This window comes from Aedes aegypti, chromosome 1, assembly GCF_002204515.2.
Source record: "Aedes aegypti strain LVP_AGWG chromosome 1, AaegL5.0 Primary Assembly, whole genome shotgun sequence".
Lineage (NCBI taxonomy): Eukaryota > Metazoa > Arthropoda > Insecta > Diptera > Culicidae > Aedes > Aedes aegypti.
The window spans coordinates 235762652-235787271 of NC_035107.1; the positions used below are offsets into that span (position 1 = coordinate 235762652).

General features: G+C 37.5%; 1 protein-coding gene across 1 annotated transcript; it reads right to left on the minus strand.

Moving 5' to 3' along the window:
- Positions 1 to 1955: 1955 nt before the first annotated feature.
- Positions 1956 to 23370, minus strand: LOC5564694 (chorion peroxidase). Its single transcript, XM_021837302.1, has 5 exons — positions 23030 to 23370; positions 21907 to 22354; positions 2897 to 3967; positions 2214 to 2834; positions 1956 to 2151 (listed from the first exon to the last, which is right to left on the minus strand). Exons 1-5 carry the CDS (start codon positions 23157 to 23159, stop codon positions 2085 to 2087), a joined length of 2337 nt encoding a protein of 778 aa, XP_021692994.1. The 5' UTR covers positions 23160 to 23370; the 3' UTR covers positions 1956 to 2084.
- Positions 23371 to 24620: the final 1250 nt, after the last annotated feature.

Genomic DNA, 24620 nt, shown 5'->3' on the forward strand with positions numbered 1-24620 from the left:
TTTTGAAAAGAATTCCGAAGGAAATTTTAAAAAATATGTAAAGGAAATTCCTAAGGATATTTCATAGAAAATTTCAATGGAAATTCTTAAAGAATTTCTGAACAAAATCCTAAAGGCAATTCTGAAGGGAATTCCAAAAGAAAAATCGAAGTGAATACCAAAGCAATTCTGAAGGTTATTCCAAGACATTCAGAAAGTAATTCCAAAAAATTCTGAATGTAATTCTAAGGAAATTCTAAAGAAAGTACCGAATGAAATTTCAAAGAATTTCCGAACTAAATTTCAAATAATTTCCTATATGAATTGCAAGGGAAATTCCGGAGGAAATTCTAAAAGAAATTTCAGAGGAAATTTCAGAAGGAATGTCCAAAGGAAATTCAAAAAGAAATTCAGGGGGAAGCTTCAAAGAAAATTCCTAAACGAGCCCAAAGGAAATTTCAATGAAATTTCTACAGGAAATTCCGAAGAAAATCCAAAAGTAATTTCGAAGGAAATTCTAAAGCTAGAATTCCAAGGGAATTCCGAAGTAACTATCAAATCAAATTTCGAAGGAAATTCCAAAGAAAATTCGAAAGGAATAGGGTCCTAAAGCCCTGTCCCAATTTTAGTGCCAAACGCTTAAGTTTAGGTTAAAAACACATGTTTACTCATTTTTCAAATGTTTCCGTTGGGTTAAGTCCAAAAAACATTTTTTTAGATTTTTTCACACCGCTTGGCTTAAACTCAAATTATGGGTATATTTTGTTTTCCGTGTCCCTTCCGAAATGCCAAATAGGAACAACCCCAGTGTTAAAACTAAAACCCTTGTGGTGTTTTTGTCGACTAAGCGAACGTCAAACATGATCAAAAGTGTCAAGGTTCATTTATGGACCCAATTTTTAAATTTAAGTTTAAACATGATACAACCGTTATTTGAGCGGGAAAAATTGCTCAAGTAGTTGCAGTAACATGCTCTTTCGTGTTATTAAATAATAACAAAATTTCATTTAAAAATTTTAGGACCCAACTCCAAAAAGTATTTCAAAGAAAATTCCGAAGAAAATTTTTGGGGAAATGCATAGGAAATTCCAAAGGTAATTCCAAGAAATCCCGATGGATAATCCAAAGTTAAATCCGAAGGAAATTCCGGACGAAATTTCAAAGGAAATTCCGGACGAAATTTCAAAGGAAATTCCTAAATTAATTTCAAAGGAAATTTCTATATCAATTTCAAAGGAATTTTCGAAGGAAATTCCATACTCCAAAATTAAATTAAAATTAGTTAAAATAGTGAGCGAGAATTGCTCAGTTATAATTTAAAATTTCAAGAAAATCCTGAAGGACAATTTTGTAGGAAAACCCTGGAGAAGTTTTTGGTGGAATTATTAAAGATGTTACAAAAAGGATGGAAGAATTACCTGATAAAATCCTGAAAAATATTAAATAAAATCTTTGGAGGAATTTCTAATGGAATATTTGAGGTAATTTCTGTGATTATTCTTGGAAGACCCTAGGTTGTATTTCTAAGGTATCGAATTCAAATTTTTGTAAGAAGCTTCTTAGGCATAGTAAAGTCTGTCAGGTGCTACCAGTCTTGTGAAGTGTTTCTGGAAGGACTCACTGAAAAAAATCCAAGATGTCCTGAAGGAACTCCTTGAGAAGTTTCTGGGAAAATTTGCATATAAAATCGCTAAGATGTCTTCTCAAGAAGTGTTGAAGAAAATTACGAAATAGTTTTTGGAGGAATCCTTAGAAAAACACGAGACAACCAAACAAATAACGGTTTGCACTCGTGGAAAAGTTTGTGTTCAATTTGAGCAACCAAAATGTTCGAGTCCGCACCCCTAGGTTTGTACTGTTCTATTATACCCTTCTCACTTATCCAACTTCAAGCATTCTAACGGTTAGGGAATTAAACAATGTTATTCTTAAAGAAAATATATTCTTTCATATAACAAATAACATGAAACTATCGATTCAAAATAAACAAAATAAAGCAAAATCTGCTTTTATTAAATAATTGACATAACATGCACTAAAACAAATACATATATTTCAACAATATAACAACACTTTAAATAGGTCAATCGTTCTATTGACCTCAATCAATCTCTCCACCACTTCAGGTTCAAATGGGGAATCTTGGCTGACCGACACGAAACCAGGGGATTCCTGCAAACATAAAAATCATCAATTAGTTTCATTATTCCGCAATTTCAATCGCCTATTCGTACTTGTTAGCATGCGGCAGATTTAGAGCTTCCAGCGCCACCTCGAAGCTGTTCTTATCGTTGACGTTCGCGCAAATAATTCCGGCCATGGTCGTCTTCTGCAGCTCCTGCAGTTGCGGCTTCGTAAAGTGGCCTGGATTACTGAGCCGTCCATTGCTGTAGAAGTACCGATCACCCTGCTTCAACCGCGCAAACTGATCGCTAATGATTTCGGCAAACGTTTGTCCAACCACTCCGCCGGAAACGGGTTGTTCCAGGATTCCGCCTACGTAAAGATCGACGTCGTCCGGAGCCGAATAGAGACTGGCCAGTTTGGGGCCATGAACCGGTCCGAAGTCCGCAAAGCTACGCATTACTTCCCGTCCGCTGAGCTGCAAGTAGTAGTTGTACGGGCGAATAGCATGATCCTTACCGCGCTGGATATTGATGGCGGCCAGATCTAGTCCGTAGGGTTTTCCTTCCTCCGGATTGAGTAACCGTGTCAAACTGTGCGTGAACATGTCGTCCACTTTCTGCATCGGCTGTTGCATTATGCCGTGAAATAGTTCGTCGAAAAACTTGGGCTCCGTGATGGCGGACGGATTGAAAAACGTCTCATGGGTGTTGATAACTCCATGTGGGAGTCTGGAACAATGAGGAAATTGGTTAGAAAACAAATGTGTTTGTGGTCGTTCAACAGTACTTACTCGAATTGTCCCGGAACGGTAGAATGTCCGAATCGGAATGCCGCCGTTGTAAACTCACTCGTCAGAGCGGGATTCTTCTCCGGATTGTAGAAATTGCTGTAGCCTTGGGAAGTGTGGAGGTCGTACATCTCCATGAAGTCCGGTCCCACCACTTTCGGCAAGTATTCGTTGTAGATGATGTGCTGGAATTCAGCCGCTACGATGCGGCGAGTTTCGTGGAATAGGATGTCGTCAGACCAGTGTGGATTGATCTTCTCCAGTTTTCTGGCGATTCGGTTGTGCTCTCGCAAGAACAGCGTATGGAAGCCAACTAGCGTCAGGACTTGATTCACTCTAGTGTCTCCTGCCTTGAAGCAAGCCTTCGCTGCCGAGGTACACACATAGGGTGCATCCAGTGGAGGCAGCTCGTTGAGCGATTGTCGATGTTGAAGCGATTTCAGCCGACCACCCTGATGAGCGCGAAGTTCATCCGCTTCCTGTTTGGAGCTTCCGTAGATCATGGAACCGTCGATGAAGTGCGTTACCTCGGAGATTTGTCTGCCGTGGCCAACGTGACATTGATTAAGCGGAGCCATAACCGTCCGTACGAAGTTCAAGCATTTCACGTTAAACTGTGAGTAGAACGAGTCTTTGGATGACACCCGGATCGGAGAGCAAGCCGGATGTGGATGAGGGTTGCGGTGGCTGTTGTCTGGTAGACAACACTTGGAATTGATCGGGGTAGCTTTATTGCGGCTGATGTCGTGAACCAGAAACTGTCCCAACTGCATCATCAGCACGTTGTGTCTACGGTGCGGAATGTGCAGATCGCTGAACATGTTGTCCGATACGACTCGAGAACTAGGCAAGTATCGGCCATCGTTGGAGAGCATCCGGGAGGAAGAAACTCCATTGTTGTACGCTGGAGGCAGAAGTCGTTCCATAGGGTAGCCGGCTGAGCCCCAGAGAGATCTGCCGGGGTGAATGTTGTTGCAACGACCGTTGAATCGTCGATAGCGATGGTCCTTGACCGTGCATTCCGGACCGATGAGGCAGCGTTTTGTTCGGATGTGTGATTCGTTGGATGACAGACTGCATGGACGAGGAAAGTCGATAATTAGAGGTGCTCAGAGGAATGCTAGTTCTTTGAATGGTGAAGAGGACATCCCAGACAACCAAAATGTACGTATAATGAAATCACCTGGAGGCTTTGTATGTGCAACATTTCTTTTATAAGGTGTCGCGAAAAGGCCTTCTACGTACAAAAGTGAAGGCGATATGCGTGCATATATTATGTGATGAATAATAACATACAATGCGAGTGTATAAATATTCCACCGAACTAACCTGTGATCTTATGCGACTTAAGGGACCGTTCAAATATTACGTAACGCAATAGGGGGAGGGAGGGGGTCTTACATAGTGTTACGGCCCATACAAAAATTCTAAATTTTCCATACAAAAGCTGTTACGTGGGGGTGGGTGGGGGTCTGAAACTGACAAATTTTGCGTTACGTAATATTTGAATGAACCCTAACTGATGATAACAAATGTCGATTTGACAGCTGCTACGGATTGATTCGACTTACTTTGTACGAGTGTACACGGTGAAAATAAAAAAATACTATTTAGTGTAGGCTTTAATATATCCTTGATATTTTTCATATTTATCCTTTACAACGCATACAAAATATCCACCGGATTATTATATTGTATACATTGTAATGCATATCCGTAATTTATATTTCACTAAACATATGTGTTGCTGCATCCTATTCTTGAGACTTAGATTGATTTTACTTTTCAAACCTGATGAGGAAACAAGCAACGGCGAGTTTCCTGAAAATTATCTACCGCTGAGTTAAGCTCTTTGGGAAAAGTTTCTTCTAGTTCTAGTGAGAAAGATACATGTGCTCAATTGCGCGGACGTTCAGGTATGTGCGAAGAATCCCACAAATGTACACTTCCTTATTCGGATTTTCTCGACTTTATTTGCAGGGAAGTTGCCACAAGGCGGTTTTGTTAAAATACACCGCAATAACAGCAAAACAAAGACGGTACTGTGAACAGCAAGGAAATAATTCTCAAATAGTCTTTTTTGAATTTTATTTCCAAGATATTCAGCTGTTTATGATGTGCAGAAAATATCAGTTACTTCTGAGAAATCTAAAATGGAAACATTCACTTGTAGAATCACCCAAATCGACTACGTAGAGCAAAGGCAGCAATGGTAACCCAAAACAGGAACTTAACATGATGAATATTGAGATAAATGTGGAAAATGTGAAAAATTGCTTTTTTTCTTGTTTCTTGGCGCTTGTTTACAACAGTTCATTCAAAATGGCTAACTTTATTAAATGTATGGAATTTCAAAGCTTTATGCAAAAAATGTATAATTACTGAAAAATCATTTGCCGATATAAAATCCGTTTATACAGGCCAAAGCTTAATGTTCTAAAATGCATCACAATGAGTGAATAGATGAAATATGGTTTTAGAATGGTTTTTAGCTTATCTAGTATTTTATTTTCTTAGCGTGTACGGGACGAAACAAAATGTACAAATGAACTCAGAAAAGAAGTGTTTTATGCGAGGAAACTCATCAATCTGACGAGTTTATCAACGGTGTTTTGCGAGTTTGCTGTAATTAGTATGAATAAACGAGTTGTAACATGAACTTTCATGCGATTTCTCGTTGTCTGGGATATAGCACTTATTACTAAAACTTATTTGGAACCTGGATCCAAATTTAGAAAAGATCCAATTTTTTTGTTTATCGCAATGATCGACTTGATGGGACATGTGGGGGAGTTGCAATCATCATTTATATGCGTATAAAACATCAATTTGTTTCATAATTTGAAATCATAGCTTTTCGAACTTTAGGTGTTTCTGTAGAAACACAGCTTTCTAAAAATATTTCAATAGATGCCTTTTTGCCTTTTCAATGCACTGGGTTGCATGTTAATTCACTTCAAAATGACTTGCGGAAATTGACTCAATTTTTAATAAGTCATTTTTTTGTCATTAGTGACTTTAATTGAAAACATTGCTCATGGAATGATTCGCAAAGCAATTCCAACGGCAGAGTTTTATTCGATCAATTCTCTTCAGGGTTTTTATCAATTCAATGCCCTGATAGCCCTACTTGTTCATCTTCTAGAAACCCTTCTACGATTGATTTGATCTTTACCAACTCTAATCACCTTTGTAGCCGATAACGTTGGAAAAGTGTGAATTGTTGATTTTTAAGAGCAATAAAAGTGAACTCTGTATTATTACATATATTATTCGTTTTGAAATTTTACGTCTCCTTCATTTATATGATTTGCGTTACAGAGAGAAAATCAAAGTCACATCGATTGAGCCAAATCTCAGATCGTCACCAAAATAGAAATCGTAAACCAAATCCCATAAATAATGCAATCCTAGAAAACATTTCCCTCGCGCCGCATAGCATCAATAACGGTAGCAATAAAATTATCAATAACCCACCCACCACGATTCGCTCATTTATAAACAATCCTCGAGAGGCTTCTATATCATTTACCCGAAATATATGAATCTGAAAACCGTTTACCCGAATGGCACAGTACTGTGACTTGATCAAGAAAGAAAGTTATTCTTTGTGGTGTTACATTTCGAATAGGGTTCATTCAGAAATTTCATAACGCCAAAAATGGCCATTTTTGACACTCACCTACCCTCTCGTAATGCATTTTGTATGAATATTTTTTTCGAATTTTGTATGAACTGTAACATTTTGAGGACACCCACCCACACCCTTCAGCGTTATGAAATTTGTGAATAAGCCCATAGGACAGAGCCTTCTTCTCAGTTTAGTGTTCTTTTGAGCACTTTCACACACGGGTAGAAATCAGAATCAAAAATCATTATTATGCACCCGGATATCATAATTCAAGTGTGTTTTCATCTTATGATCTATTTATAATTCTGTCAGTCAACCCGATAAAATGGAAAAAAAACAACATATACTAGAGCAAGATTTGAACCAAGAACCTTTAGATAGAGAGTCACGCACTTTACCACAGTACCAATCTACCGTGATGAATGATGGATGATCGATGCGAATGACTTGGAGCAAAGTGCATCTCTTTGTGTTGTCGCTCTGGATCAGGCTTGGGAACTGTGACCACAATTTACCAGAGTTCATCGATTCTGACAGTCAACCAAAACACAAAGCAGCAGCAGGATCAATTCGCGATGACGGAAGCAATTACCACAGTTGACCCTATGCTTGAAGCTCCGATTTCTTTACATGGCAAAGCATAGGAAGTCAATTTTCAAATGGTTCCAGAAAATTCAAAACATAATTTAAATAAATTCTGTTAAGTGTACGGGGTTAGATTGATGATAAGCTATAGAATCCACAGAATATTGAATTTTATTATTTTAAATATATAAAAATCAAAATAATGTGTCTATAATGTAACAAATGTTTATCAACATGTACTGAAAACATTTTGAATATCTATTGTGGTTAATTTTACATAAGCATCTGAAATTTAACTTCCTATACCTTGCCGGGTAAAATTTTCGACGCTTCACGCATAGAGTAAACTTTTTCCAGATGGCAGCACCGTACCTCTGCCAGATCGAATATTATCAGGTGTTGCGCTGCCAACGGTTCACACACTGCTTGACTGTTTTTGTCTCTCCACTATGACCGTTTTCGGGCAGCCATTCCAAGGTGAATGATTGATTTTTTTTTTTTAATAATTCAATCGCTAATATTTCGCTTGTGTTTTCAACTCATTGAAATCTATTAGCGCTAACAGCAAGAGAACACTCATTCCTTTGCCATACATATAAACAAGTTCAATTTCATGCTGCCTTAATCGAGCAAAAATGGAAAAGCCCGAAAACCGGAAAAATCGTGTCACCACTGTGCTTTAAAAAAAAAACGTTGTGAAGAAGAAGAAGATTACAGTTTTGAAGAGCCGTGACATTATTTTGCTTTGAACGGTCATGGTTTGCTTTGGATTTTGATGGTCGTGTAGAAACATGTAAATGTAGAGGTGGTAGTTGTTGGCTACAGTACTTTTCCCATCCCTGCTCTAGATGTTACGTTTAGTAGAATCATGATTATGACTCCAGAAACCATGATTTGTCGGCCTGATATCACGACCTAACCAATTTATGAATTTCATGACTTGTAAATCATGGTGTGGGAATCAGATTTTTATCCGTGCAGTTACGGACTGAGAGCTTTCTTTATCGGTTGACCATTTTTACATGTGTATATCGAGGTGTACATTATCCACCATAAGTATGGAATCGCGTATTGCAACACTCATACCACAGACAAACAGACGTAACACTTAGAACAAATGTCAATCAAAATCATAGTCACGAGGACATGTACGCCCAATGCTAAAATCGATGTGTTTGGCCGATAGGCCAACAGATGGCGGTAGTGTGCAAACGTCAAACACGAGCAAAAACGATGCGAGCGCTGCGGGTGATGAATCGGTCACCTACCATATTTTTGAACCGACCGTTAAAAAGGTGGTCGATGGCCAATGATGGGAGTGTGACGTCTGTTTGTCTGTGCTCATACCAAAGACACATTAAAGACCTCCCTTGCAGATGCCCAAAATTTTATGGCTAGATAGCCGTGCAAAGTGTACTGCGATCTGTCAAACTTGGGTACCTCTTGCACTACCGAGGGACCAAATGCAGTACTAGAAGTGGTACCAAATCTGAGACCGAGTGGGTCGGACCTGCTCATACTGAATATTGCAGCACCTTGAAAAGTTTAGCCTAACCTAAAATGAATATTATCTCGTGATTCTGAAGTGCTAGATCAATGTATTTTTGAGGTTATCTTAATAAATACGTCTTTGATCCCCTGCGATTTTTTATTTTTGTTGAATAAACTTTTATCACTGGATTTTGGGTGATGCTAAACTTAAAAGTGCTGCAATACTCAGTATTGCAACGATTCCATACTTATGTTGGGTAGTGTATATCATATGGCAGGTGTTGTGGGAAGTCGAGAAAATTTCCAAACCGGAAAGATGACCAATTCTCGCTGAAACCAGGCTGCATTCGGCCCACTTTTCGATTAATCTTAGGTATTTCTTCACGTGATATGTCCAATATTTCCCTGGGAACACATAGCAAACCTAGTGACATCGTATAGAGGAAGGATGTTGGTTTCATTTAAAGCTAAAAATAAGCGACGGTAATTTCGAATTTCGTCAGAAAACCCATTCTAGGCCCCTATATCTAAATGTATAGCACTCATTTTCAAATATGTCCAAAATTCTATGAGCATTCTATTTTTTAACAACGATTCGACCATCTGCAACTACATCCTACTTGAAACACAAAAGAAGTACTCCATAGACGCTTACTGCTACACAAGAATTCTCTTCAGTCGGAATTCAATCGTCATTAAAATTTAACTGGTTGGTTCATAAACTTCATGATAACATAGTGTAGGAAACAATTTTTTCCGCTCCAATTTTAGATGGTGCACGCTTAATCCAAGTTACGCAAAATTAAGTACGATTCGCACAAAATCGAGCTGTTATGAACAAACGCAACAGGCACAGACAAACAGACGTCACACTCTCATCACTGTCCATCGACCACCTTTTTAACGGTCGATTCAAATATATTGTAGTTGGTCAATCCACCACCCGCAGCGCTCGCATCGTTTTTGTTCGCGTTTGACGTTTACACACTACCGCCATCTGTTGGTCCATCGGCCAAACACATCGATTTTAGCATTGGGCGTACATGTTTTCTTGACTATGATTTTGATCGCGATTTGTTCTAAGTGTTACGTCTGTTTCTCTGTGCAACAGGTGTGTAATATCAACACATGCTGAGAATCCTACTACTTGGACGATGTCTTCTTGTTTTTTTGCAAAGTATTACCCCTAATTCTATTACCACGAATGCCATGACCTCGAATTCCATAGCCCGGAATGCTAGTGCCCTGAAATGGAATTCGGGGTCATGGCCTTCGGGGTAATGGGATATAATCCGTACAACGTTTAGTTAAAAAGGATCAAATAAGGACTGTTCATTTTATAAAGTGGACACCTTGTGCATGCTGTATCTTTCTTATTAATCAATGAAATTTCAATCGGTTTTTTGCACATCGTTCGACTAGTATTGTACAATGTTGTGATAATAAAAATTCTCCAAAATAATTAAATTTCACACGAATATGGAACAACGATTAGATCGGTCGATTTTTTGAGGTTATCAAAATCAATGATTGTAAGAAATTGGCTGGAAAATTCGATAATTTATATTTTCTATTTTCAAAAAAGGCTTGTTCTTCGAAAGCATCATCAATCAGGAGCCTGATGGAAAAAATCAAGTTATTTTTGGAGCAACAATTTTACAGATATAATAAAATCAATTTTCCCGTATATTTTTAAAGAGATTTTTTTAAATTTGATGGGAATTGATATGAGTAGAATTTTTTGTGTAAAAGTACGTCCTGACGGAAGTCCTAATATAGTATTAATATGAAAAATAACTTACGCCTTCATAGAGTTACTTAGTTAGTCCCCACGTCACATTCAAAACACAACAGAAACACAATTGTTTTATTCTTTGAAGACCTATCAAAGTACATTGACAATCATCAAAATTGGCAACACTGCTGTAATAAAATCGATTTTATTTTCCACATATTATTTTCATAATATGTTATTCTGAGATTATCAATTGAAAAATTCGGAGAAAACTGTTTACAATTTGCTGTAGATCGATAAATATGCGTACATGATTTTAAAAGTATGAGACTTTTTAGTAAAACTACCATAAACAGTAAAATTTATACCTAAGACTGTAGTTTAATCTCACGATTTAGCTTTCGTTTATACTAATATAGTTTCTTTAGTAATCCAAACTAGTTTTGAATACGCTTTTTACTTTTCTCTTTTGCTGGGAGTGAAAGGATGGTGTATCAGCAAATTTGGCCATAAATGGGTAAATCACTAAAGTTACCTAATGTCATAGAATGGTGGAATATAATTGATATTTTTAAAGCTTTACCTTTAGTAGAATAGTAAAGGATACAAACATACAATTTGTTCATAAAAATAAGGATTTTTGTTTTGCGAAAAATAATGTTAAACTTTGACGGACAGCTTTTTTTAAGAGTTTTTGGAAAAACTATTTAGCTCTTCAATCAAAAGCATTTTCAAAGATTTTTTATTTTCATAGCATTTTAGAATAATAGGTCAACGATACACAGAAAACCGATTACGATTTTATCAATAAATAAAAAAGATATAGCATAAACAAAGTGTCCACTTTATAAAATGAACAGTCCTTAACTTTCACTCGTGACATAATTCTGAAGAATATTCTCAAACTATTTGAGACTAATCAGGATTTCAAAATTTACAAGTTCTTATTACATTATTATAAGACTGCGAGGTAATTGAGTCAATCCACCAATAAGAGCAATTTTGTGATGGCATCCGTCGTTAGGTGCGTGGAAACCGAAAATACAACGAACTTTTTTTTGCTTTCTTGAGAAAGTGGAGCAATTGACTGTTTAACGAAAAACTCGCGATGATCGAAATCATATATATAGGCAAAACTTTAAATCACTAACAAATACATAGATTTAAAAATATGACTACAATATATGTCCCGTTTTTAATTCAACAACAGGTATTAATTCAGTTTACTAACCTTGCAAAACTTAGAAAATAGTAATCAATTTTACCAAATGATTTTTCAATAAACCATTTCAAAATAAGCTTTCGACCAAATGTCCATTCGACCAAATGTACTTTCGAGCAAATTCCATTCCACCAAACGTCATTTGACCAAAAGTCATTCGACGAAATGTCCTAAAGCCGTTTCAAACACGTTGGTACTGGAATGTAAGCACAAACTTATCATCTCATTCTGAAAACTCATTCTTCAAACCATAATAAAGAAAATTGCTGAAAAGAACAATTAGATCCAACGCTTCATATGGGATTATAGTCCTGCAACCTACATAAATCCCGAATACAATTAGCATAAAAACATTTGTTTCTTGAACAAACTCCTTCATTAACCTTCCTAATGCATTAAGGAAAAGTTACACGATATGCAATACAGGTCTAGAATGGACCATGACTTTGAAACGCTTTCAAAAATCAATTTTTCAACCAATTTTCGTTCTTTTAGCTTTATATGAAAGATATGAAACTCTAGAATGGAACCCTGGAAATTGGTTGTGAGTATAGCCATTCTGGGCACAAGGGCACAAGGGAACCTGGAACCTGTTCCAGAAGGAATTGCCTATGTATATCTTTTGGCAAGCACGATGATACTCTATACCTGGGAAGTCGAGAAAAATTGCAAGCGGGAAAGATCCTCTCTACCGATGAGATTGGAACTAATGCCCCTCAGTTTGATCTAGCTGAAAAGCTGCGCGTTTACCGCTAAGGCTATATGGACCTCTCAAACATAAAGTTATCATACTCGAATTCCATTCCCGTTATTACCAAATTAAAAAAAGGTTATACAATGAATCGGAATCATTCGACTAGTCATAGTTCAAGTTTTGAACATGACGTTTTTTTAGGAAAACCTCCAGAGATTCCTTCAAGAATTCCTCCCAAAATTTCTCCAGATACTCCTCCAGATAATTATCCAGGAATATATTTCGTCGATTCCTTCAGGAATAATCTCTATCGCAATCCTTACAGCAATTTCTTCGCTAGGACTTTTGCCAGAGATTCCTCCAGGAGTATTGTTCTCCATGATGCATTTTAGATTAGTTCCGATAGGACTCCATGAAAATTTTAGCAATTCCTCCAGGAGTTTCTCCAGGCATTCGATAAGGAATTCCTCCTAGGATTCCAGCAAACAATATTTACAGTGATTTTTTAAAGATTTCGCAAGTAATTTCTGCAGGATTGTCATTTGGCAAGCACGATCTAGTGATTTTACCAGTATTTTTTTTTACTTGAATTCTTTCAGGAATTTTTCCCAGAAATCCTCCAAGATCTGTTTCAAGATTTTTTTCAGGAAAGCTTCGGAATTTCTCCAGAGAATTTCAGAGCGCTTTCTTCTGGTTTTTCTTCAGAGATTCCTCTAGATTCTTCCAGAGAATCTTCAAGGCTACACTTTTTAAATTTTTCTTATAATCGAGTATGTTAAAGTTCAATTAGTGATTTTCATGCCTTCAAGGTTTCCTCCAGGAATTTCTCCAGAAGTTACACTAAGACATTATTCAAGGATTACTCAAGATATTTATCTAGAGATTTCTTCCGAATTTTCTCTGAGGATTCCTCCACGGAAACATACACAGATATCCTCAAGTAGTCCTCTCAAGATTCTTTCAGGAATTATTCCGTAAATTTCTTCCGGGATTCCTCCCTGGATTGCTAGCAGGAGTTTCTGCAGGTGTTCCACAACTCACAAATTCCTCAAGAATTTCTTGCAGGAATTGTCCCAGAGTTACTGCCTTGAAAATCGCGACATGAATAATGATTTCTCCAGATAATCCTCCAGGGATTCCGCAAGAATTTCTGCATGGACTCGTTCTGAGCCTCCAACGAATCGTTCGGGGATTCCTCCAAGAGTTCCTCTTGAAATGAATTGCTGCAGCAATTTATTCAGAAATTATCATAAGAACTATTTCAGGGATTATTTAAGGAAAATCAATAAAAAAGTTCCTCCAGTAAATGCTTTACATTAATTCCTTTTGAAAAATCTCTTCATAGAATCCTCCAGAGATGTCTTCTGGGATTTTTCCAAGCATTATTCCAGGTTTTTTTTCCAGAAAAATCTCTACAGGGGTTTTTCCAGGGATTTCTCTACAAATTCTACCAGCAAATTCTCTACAATGATTCTTCGTGGGATTCCTCCAAGGATTCTCCAGAAATTCTACCAGAAGCCCTTCAGAAATTCCTACAGGAGTTTCTCCGAAGGCTTCTTCTTCTTTCTGGCGTTACGTCCCCACTGGGACAGAGCCTGCTTCTCAGATTAGTGTTCTTATGAGCACTTCCACAGTTATTAACTGAGAGCTTTCTTTGCCGATTAACCATTTTTGCATGTGTATATCGTGTGGCAGGTACGAAGATACTCTATGCCCTGGGAATCGAGAAAATTTCCTTTACGAAAAGATCCTCGACCAGCGGGATTCGAACCCACGACCCTCAGCATGGTCTTGCTGAATAGCTGCGCGTTTACCGCTACGGCTATCTGGGCCATCCAGGTATTTCTCTAGTAAAATCTCTACTGCGATTCTTGCGGAGATTTCTTCAGCTTTTTCATCAGAAATTTCACAAAGGATTGCTTCAAAATAATCTTTAAATGATTTCCTCTAGAATTTGTCCAGGGATGAGCTGGTAAACAATAAACTGCATAATAAATCTTCGAGCTGTTTAGTAGAATACCTATAAGTAGATGAAAAAAACCGAATTTAGTACTATACCATTTAATTAAAACGATTTTTTGATGGATTTTGTGCACTCGTTCTACTGTGACTGAACCAAACGATATCGTTCAGTGATTTAGTTCATTCTGGCTGAACAATTTCTTGAAATATAACAATAATTTAACAGAGAGTGTATGCCACATCTTTTGGATACCCTGAATATTAGCATCTTTCGATTAAAGTATCGTAAGTTCTTTGAGATTTTATTTCTCAATTCAGATATACTATAGTCTGACAACGTTATGTTGACTCAGGGCATTGAAGACCAGAAATATTCAAGTATGCAATCAGTTAGAGTGGACCAAGTCAAACTGTATTGATTCAAAACCGGGTTCTAGGATATAAGACACCAGACAACTAACAACAACAATGGTACATGAATTCGACTGGAATGTTTGAGATTTAAACTACGTTAGTTTGACTTTCTTAGTCTTAGGAAACTCGAAACGGTGGGTTTTGTTTTACCCGACGTTTCGGCTCTTTTATTGGGTCTTTTTAAAGGGTATATCCTTGAAAACTGTCAGCTTCCATTGGGTTCTGGAATGGACTAAAAATGCAATGATAAATCAATTAATTGCTTTTTTATTCTTGGTTCGCTCTGCCTTCACAGAAATTGTTACAAACTTTTGAATGTATTTTGATTGATAAGAAGAAGATGCCGAAAGATCTGACGAATCACTAGGAAATTCTGGACTTTTCTCGCATTCTTCAGCGCGCTGATGGTTTTTGTTGTTGTAGTTAAGGTGAAAATTAATCGAAGCTTTGCCTCAAACCTTTCGAGAGCACAAATCTAAAGAATCAGACAATGATTAAGATGAAAACTTGATCGATTGAACACCACCAGAGAGTGATCAATCGATTCAGTTGTCAGTTATAATGACTGTCTGGTTCTCTAGATTTGTGCTCTTGAACATTTAAGATGTGGCTTCGATTCATCTTCACTTTAAAAGTACTCGACCCACTCTAACTGCACACTTCCATCCAAAGAAAAATCGCAGTTAACAACATTCATCAAATCTGATCAGAGTGCAATGGAGCTAACGTAATTTTGCATCTGCAATATTCTGTTTTTCCATGTTTTGTGCATGGACCCTTCTGACCAAATATAATCGAAACATACAGGCAGTGTTGTGAAAAACTCAATTTCTCATAACTCACGCTTGAGAATACCTGAAGGTCGTAGACACAAATCTAAACCAAGAAAATACAGCATGCTTTGTTTTTAATAATACAAAGAAACGAAAATCTTCTGGTGTTAGCAACCAAAGACAATCTTCCCGGTTGAAAAAATAGATAGTGTTAAGATGAAAATGTAATATATATATACTGAATAATTGAATAAATAAAATTAAAAATTATAATAATAATCTTATTTGTTCCATAGAAAAGAAAAAATCCATTTTCAGTGTAATGAAAAATTGAGGCAGAAAGAGTTTTTTCTAGTTTTTCTTAGCGGTGTAATTTTTCATGAAAAATATCATCCATTCCGACTTATACTTCATTAAAACCAATCCCATATCTTTTTTTTTAGATGTTTTAGAAAATTTACAATTGCTTTGATAAAAAATCTTTGTTTTTCCGATGCTTCGATTGAAATATGGGTTGTCAAATAAAAGGCTTATATGGTCATTTTCCACAAAATTGGCCATAACTCAAAAACGAAAAAAAAGTACATTTCAAAAATTTCATCAATTAAAGCTTATGAAATTACCTTCTCAAAAATATATTTTTGAAAGTTTTCCACTATTTGGAACATAGTTTTGTCGGCTTTTCTTTAAGAATTTTCTCAACGGTGGAAAATTTTGTAGAAAACTGTTTCCAGTTAATATTTTTTTTATTCCTGAGAAAATTCGCTTTCATTTTCATAAAAACTTTGTTTCTACGATGCTTCTTTCTTGAGTAATGATTTTTCAAAGAAAAGGCTCAAAATGGCACATTTGCACATTTATTACAAAATTGGCCATAACTCGAAAACGAAAAAAAAGTACATTTCAAAAATTTCAGCGATTAAATCTTATGAAATTATCGTCTCAAAAATAGTTTTTTGAAAATTTTCCACGAGTTGGAACATAGTTTTTCCGGCTTTTCTTTACGAATTTTCTCAACGGTGAAAAATTTTGTGGAAAACTGTTTCCAATTAATATTTTTTTTTATTCCTGAGAAAATTTGCTATCATTTTCATAAAAAAAAACTTTGTTTCTATGATGCTTCGTTCTTGAGTTATGATTTTTCAAAGTAAGTAGTGTCATGGAAAAACAAAAAATTTCCAACTGAGTTTTCCGGGAAAATAGGCGACCCTGAATTTTTCCCATTTTTTTATTCATATGTTGATGAGCCCTGCCTGTGGAAAAAGTTTCATGAAAATCTGAGACCTTTCGGCCCAAACCCATACGGAAATAAAAAAAAATCCCCATTGTGAAAAATACACTAAAACCTCAATTTACGAAGTCTTTTTTTACGCTACCTCAATTTAAGTCGCTTTTTTACGAAGTAACTCAATTTACGTCACTTTTTTACGCAGTGCGTGAATTGAGTTTAGACAATAATGTGGAAAATTATTGACCTCCGGTTGTGGAAAACCGTTAGAAACCCATGTAATATGGGTATTTTCGGAACGGGTACAACGAGGGGATGACGAAAATCAATGTCCGACGCCATTTTGAAATCCAAGATGGCGACCCCTGGTTTGGAAAAATCGTTGGAAACTGATGCATTATGAGTATTTTCGGAACGGCCACGACGAAGGCATGGCGAAAATCGATGTCCGACGCCATTTTGGAATTCAAGATGGCGACCTCTGAAGTAAATTCATAAATATCAGTACAGATCAGATTTAGAAATTTAGATTTTATGCTATAAATAAGTAGCATCAATGTACAAGTACTAACGTTTGTAGATTCTCAGGCCTATATATCATGGAGTCCTTGGAAATAAAAAAAAACATCCACACAACTCAATACAACACTTCGTTTGCTAATATGGATAGTAAGAGGCCTTTGCAATATTGAAGAACTTCTATTGATGATTGGTTACGTTTGTTCAGTGATACCTCCATGAGTCGATGTTCCATGACTCGATATCGACTCATGGAACCATACTAAGAGCAAAATTTCATGGTTACTATGATGGTCCCTAGAAGCAGCTTTCCAAAGGATTGTTGTTCCATGACTCGATATTTCCATGTGTCGATGGTCCCTTCAATATCGACTCATGGAGGTTTCACTGTATATCGTAATGCCCATATTCGATAGAGATCTTAGAGGACCAAAAAAATCCGCAATACACCGTTTACTCACAGGGCTAGGAGCCTTTGGAGTATTTGAAAACTAACTTCTAATCACTTATTATGGCCGTAGATTCCTAGGACCTAGGACAGCCGTATAAATCAATAAAATATTCCGATAGCTTAAATGAACGCCATATAACTGTGCCATATTATAAAACTACCTATAGCCCATTGATTACGTTTGTAGATTCAAAGGCCTATATTCAATGAAGCCTTTGGAGGATCTAGGATATCGGTACAAATTATAACAATTCTCATTTTCAGCTACATATACACTTTGTCCAGCTAGCTTAAGACCACCTGATTTTTTTCAGATCCAATAGGAAAACAGTTTATATTTATGACCCACCCTATGACACTTTGCTTGTATTTGTGTAAGCAGTCGAATGTACGAGTAGTGGTGGATGATGATGAAGGATCAGTGTTTATTCGTCCTTCGCATACTTTTGCGGTGTCCATTTAAGTTAAGACCACAAGTGTTTTACGTGTGTTTTGAAATTTTTAAGAAGAAAAAGTTCATTATGTCGAAGGGAAAAGCACTGACGGATAAGGAGAAAGGCAAAATAGAAGCATTTCACCGGGATAAAGTTGGAATCAGAGAAATTGCTCGTCGGATTGGCCGGTCACATCAAGTGGTCCTAACTTATCTGAAAAATCCTTCCGGATATGGCAAAAATCGGAAGAAACCTCGCAAATCGAAGCTTTCCGGACGAGAGAAACGTGAAATCGTTAGAACCGCTTCGAACTCCCAAAAATCGCTGAAGCAGATTAAGCAGGAGCTGAATTTGAACGTTTGCCGGGAGACTATTCGTCAAGTTTTGGTCCAAAGTCCGTACATAAAAAGGGCCAAAAAGGCAAAAGCTCCAAACCTTACTCCATCCCACATCGAGAGACGCTTGAACTTTGCAAAAGCCAACATGAATCTACAGTGGCCCATGGTAAGTTGTGAAAAGGGCGTATTATTTTAAAGTAATTTTCAGCGTGATTAAGGAATGTTTATTAAAAAGTATGTTTTCTTTTTTGTTTACTTCCAGATGATCTTCAGTGATGAAAAGAAGTTCAATCTGGATGGTCCCGACGGATTTAATGGATACTGGAGAGATTTGCGGAAAGAAGAACAATATTCCACCACAAGAAATTTTGGTGGCGGTTCATGCATGGTTTGGGCAGGATTCTGTGCATCTGGAAAGCTGGACCTTGCGTTCACGTCGTTCAAAATGAACAGCAAGGACTACATCCAGGTGCTAGAAACGCGTCTTCTACCATTCCTGCGCAGATTTCGACGCAAAAAGTTCACTTTTCAGCAGGACAATGCTGCTATCCACACAAGCAAGGAAACCAAACAGTGGATAAAGGACCACAAAATCGATTTGCTGGACTGGCCAGCGCGCTCCCCAGACCTAAATCCTGTGGAAAACCTCTGGGGAATCCTTGTACGCAGGATTTATGCTGAAGGTAAGCAGTACGCCACTGTTGATGAGCTCAAATCAGCTATTTTGGAGGCATGGGGAAATATTGAGAAGACTGTACTGGAAAACTTGGTTAACAGTATGCCGAACCGAATGTTCCAGGTTATTAACAGGAATGGTAAGGTGACCGATTATTGACACATTAATTTCACTGTTTACATAGCTTTTACTGTGTAAAAGCGAACAATATATGAAATGGTCCTAAATAAAATGGACAGCAGAAATCAATAAAGTTGCTCTAAAAAATTAGATTCATTCATTAGTCGTAAGTTAATCATTACAAAATACTGTACAACTGAAGTACTCAATAAAACATTCACAACTACTTTGAAGTTCAACAAAATTTGTTTCATTTGTTCTAAAATGTAGGTGGTCTTAAGCTAAATGGACACGGTGTAGATAAGGGCCTGTGCCATATCAAAAGAGCATGTATTGATAATTGGTTACGCTTGTAGATCCTAAGACCTATATACGAGATAGACTTGCAGGACCTAGGACATCCACACAAATTAAAACAATACACTGTTTACTCACAGGAATGGTTAGGGGCCTGTGGAGTATTTGAAAACTAACCTCTATTATTTTATTTCGGTCGTAGATCCCAAGGCCTACATTCAATGGAGTCCTTGGAGGACCTAGGACATCCGCACAAATTAAAACAATACTCCGTTTACTCACATGTATGGTTAGGGGCCTGTGGAGTATTTGAAAACTAACCTCTAATCTCTTATAACGGTCGTAGATCCCAAGGCCTATATTCAATAGTGTCCTTGGAGGACCTAGGACATCCGCACAAATTATTACAACACACCGTTTGCTCACATGGATGGTTAGGGGCCTGTGCCATATCAACAAAACATCAAAGGATCGCTAAATATTCCAGTACATTACAGGTATATGTTCCAGGAAGTTTTTGGATGAACTAGGACACCTACTCACTTAGTTACCAAAACTTGGATCTGACAATTCAAACGCTTCTTAAAAATATAACAATCTTCTAGGGTCCAGTATTGTGAGACATTCTTCTACATAGAAATGATAAATTGATCTCTGTTAACTCATGTTGAATCATATGCCCAAACTCCAAAGAGTTCTTGGAAGACCTTAACTTGCACACATTCTAGACTGATTAAGAACCCAATGTATTAATAATATGTTAATGATACTAAAAGAGCACATTTTTTTCTAAATAATATAAATTAATTTCATACAAGTAGACTCCAAACGGCAAAACCTCGTTTTACGAACTGAGCTCCCTCGTTTTACGCACTGATTCAATTTACGCACCCCCGATCCAGTTCGTAAATTGAGGTTACAGTGTAATAGAATCGTTCTGGTGGGCTTCGATCCCACGACTCCCAATATGTACGCTAGACTGGGCGCGTTAACCAAGATTTTTCATGCGTGAGTTGTCAATCACGCAGCTCAGCAGTCAAAAAATCATGGATGAGTTGGCTCACCTTTTTGACTCATTGTGTCGTATTTCCACAGTTTACTCACACACGGTCTGGTAAAATTATAGTAATCCTTTCTAACGTAAACAACAACATTCGGGATTCATGAGTTTTTGACGGATTTTGCTACTGAATCATTTTTGACGGTTTGAGTTGATTGAGTGATTTTGCATCAAAATCTCAAGCGTTATATTTGCGCTGCAGATCTCTAATGAGTTTGCTCTCACGGGAGAGCATATTGATTGAGATTTGAGTGTGAGTCTATCAACACTGCATACAGGATAGAAGTTCCTATTATGGCAATAGTGGGAACAAAAACAGTTTTTTTTTTTCTTATTGTTCCACTATAATATATTGACTCTTATTCACAAGAATGATACTAATTTAGATGGTGTGCAATCAAATATACCGTTTCGAGTTGGAAATCGTGTTATTATGGGTATATGACGATAACTGGTACAGAGAGTATATGAGAACCAAATTATGGCGATACTCTGGGGCCGGTTAGTTTACATTTTCTGTACAGTGGAATAAAAGTAGTAAAGCTATTTTATGGAGGACTTCCATGACAAGATAATTCAGTATGCCATTATTTTCAAGTTTTGTGTTCAATTACTAGGATTTTCAATCACACGTTCGAAAAAGTTCGCAAGCAGCATTTACTAATTTTATGGTAAGGATAGTTTTTTTCTGTGACACTCGATTTTTGATTTGTTGCTGTTATTCCCCAAGATAATGAACTGGAAAAGTTATGTGAAATGTGAATGCATCAACGCAATTTTGTATGGTATTTTGGATTTTCACAACATTTTGACTTCCTTTGGCAATAGATAAGTTGATTTAATATCAATTTAACACAACATTTCTAGAAAATGTTACATGCAATCACTTCATTACTTATTAGCGTTGCATTATCATTCGAGCTCGTTACTTGAGAATAATCGATAGTCCATAACTGGTACACTGTTATGATGAATACTATAAACACTATTGTCATAATTGGAACAAAGACAATGCTTTTCAAAACCAATTTACAGAGGCTTAAAGTTAATTCAATTTTTATAACTGTTTAATTCAACTGTTTCGCCAGGCTTCACGCTTAAGTTATAGAAATTTTGGTAAATTCTGTTTTTATGCATGCTGCTAAAATATTGCATCCATAATTCGGCGAAACCTATCGCATTCGAAAGTTATGCAAATTCTTAATGATCTACCACCTCCAATGCGAAGGGTCCGTGAAACCAACTCTTCGCTATGATGGCTATTTACGCCTAAGAACTTAATGTTTTCAGAATACTGAACCATTCGGGTAAACGGTTTTCGGTTATTTGTTATAGAATCCCCCCAAGAGACGCCAAAACCCATCAAATCCGCGCCATAATTACCCGATTAACCGCTCGTAATCCGGAATCGAGCTCTTCCGAATGTTACTTTTGCGCCAGTCCTGTTCGATGTCGTTACTCAGCTGCTGCTGTTGTTCATCCTCCGTGACCTGCCCCTGGCTTTCGTCGTCCTCCTTCTCCACGTCATCATCCGGATCGAACATCAGAAGCGCGTTATTTTCCACATAGCCCACGTCGCTTGGTCGAAGCTCGCGTGGTTCCTCCAGCTGGCAGCAGACGCCTTCGTGATGACTTCGGCCACTGGCTTCGGTGAAAATCCAGCACCGCTGAAAAGCTACGTCCAAGGGCGATGGGAGGGCTGCTAGGGGGGAACCAATCTCCCAGTTGGGTCCCATTTCCATGGCCAATGTCAGGTTCTTCCAGTAGAGTTGCATTATCGCGTCGCACCGCAAAGGGCGCACGCAAGTCGTTCCGGTAGGGCAGCTGGGGCCTGGGGAATGGTCACCGGGAAAGATGAGAAGCGAATTAGGTTTGATGTCAGTTTGGAGAGTGAATATTTATTCCCGGTGATGTTTACGCACGGATGGAAGCGGTAGGGTTTACGAGCTTCATTTTTCGATTTTATTTTTTTTTTTCGGATTTTTAAAAAGGTTGAATATCACGCTATAGAAAGTTGTCTTTATAAGATGAATGAATTGATAAATAAATTTATTATTAGGCCCGCTAAATTGCGTATCAGGAACCCTACATCAATACAAAAAAGAACTCCTCGCACCCAGCTCATCCAATCGAAATGAATCAGGTTGTAATAAATCAGGATGAAATGCAAACTTTACCGAAGTTGATTAGAGTCTCAGTTTGTCTTATAATGGAAACCTCTGCCTTCTCTTTACCATGGAGAATATTGTTTACCCGCGTAAATTTCCTTTAACCTAACCTTGATGCGAATGGTTTCTCATTTCAAGGTTAGTTTCATTTGAATAGTTAAAAGTGAATATTGAGATAAACCTTTTGGACGATTGATACATTTCATAGGGCTGAAAGTGCTAGATCAAGTTTTTTTTTATAGAAATACCACAATCATATTCATCCATCATGGTTTTGTGTCACCGCCACCAACGCCACTCGAAATCGAACTGGACCTCTTGACCACCACCAAACCTACCGTCTATCTGTGCACTATCCGCATTTTTATGCTGCCAATAGTCGGCGTGGATGGTTCCAACGAAGGGGAACAGCACCACCATGAGCGCCACATCAAAGAGGCGCACTGCGCTCGAGTTGGGTAATTTCATTTCCGGGAAAGTGGACTTAATTTGTCACATATAGATAGGGGTAAAAAATCACGCACGCACATTCACGCACTCGAGAACGACACTGGTTTTGGCGTGATATAAAACTGCGCTGCAAGAACCGGACCGCGAGATTGGAGCACTTAAATGGGACGAACCGAATGGTCGTGATGGATGGATGTGATGAAAAGAACGCTCGAACGCTTTTCAAAGCGAGAACTGCCAATCGGTTCGGAGATGGAGCAATTGTTTGCGATTTTTATGGGGATCCATTGTTGAGTATGTAGAGATTATAAAAGGGCTATTCGAGGGGCTGTGGTTTTATAGATATTTTTTTTTCGTAGATCTGGATTGAATTCAAATTGGATTGAATTTGAATTGGATTTAAATTCGGAATTGGGTTTGGGTAGGAATGGATTTGGATTGAATTTGAATTGGATTTGGATTTGGATTGGCTTTGGCTTTGGCTTTGGCTGTGATTTATGTTGTGTTGAAACTGTTTGCCTATCATACCCACATCGCTTTCACAACAAATGTATTGAGGAAGTGTATAGATGGAGGAAGGCCATTCGCAGTTAAGTGACTATATGATTACTACAGAGAGGCAGTCACTCTGATATATAGCAACACATATATTGAGCTTTTTCGGTAATCCAATCATCAATAGGTAATTGGGTCTCATCAAGTGGCTCGATAGCTTAGTTGGTAAAGCGCTCGTCTAGTATACTAGAGTCCTGGGTTCAAAGTTCAAATCCCAGCCGAGCACGTGCATTTTTTCATAATTTCACCCATAATTTATTCATCTTTACCACGCATAATGAATTAATTAATTATAATTATAATTATAACCATACGGTTGGATTACCGAAAAAGCTTAATATATGTACTTGATTTTAATTATGAATCGTGGTTTTACGGCTAACCAGCCGAGTGGAAGCTAAACATTACATATACTTTGCAGTTGGATTAAATGGACAAATTGATGCGAGGTGGTTTACTCGGTGAATTGGTGGTTTACTCGAGAAGACTGATTTTCCAGATGGAGCAAGTTTGAAGACGAAATCCGCTTCCAATATGGAAATCCAAATCGCGATAGGGGTATCAAGGCCCAAATTCGCGAATTAAAGCAGCGTAAGGGAGAGACGTTTACTGCGTACGTCATGGAAGTTGAAAAACTGAATCAATGCCTTCAACGATCATTCTCTTCTAGTACCTTGTTCGAATTAGTATGAATTAGGTCGCATATTTTACCTAACTACAGATCAAAATTGTCAATTATGGAAATTGAAGATCTAGAACATCTGATCAAGATCAATCATAAGATTGACGCAAGTGATCCCAACTTTTATAGATATCCGAATAGTCATCGTAGTGAAGTTCTTCACATAGAGGCAAATGAAGATTCTTTGAGCGACTATTCGGAAGACGAGGCTCCTGTTCAAACTGTTCAATAAGCACAACGAA

Coding starts and splice junctions, on each gene's coding strand:
- LOC5564694 (XM_021837302.1), bottom strand. CDS start 23,159: ATGAAATTACCCAACTCGAGCGCAGTGCGCCTCTTTGATGTGGCGCTC. Junction 3,968..21,906: donor GATTACGAGCGGTTAATCGG/GTAATTATGGCG, acceptor TCGTCCATGCAG/TCTGTCATCCAACGAATCAC. Junction 2,835..2,896: donor ACCGTTCCGGGACAATTCGA/GTAAGTACTGTT, acceptor TCATTGTTCCAG/ACTCCCACATGGAGTTATCA.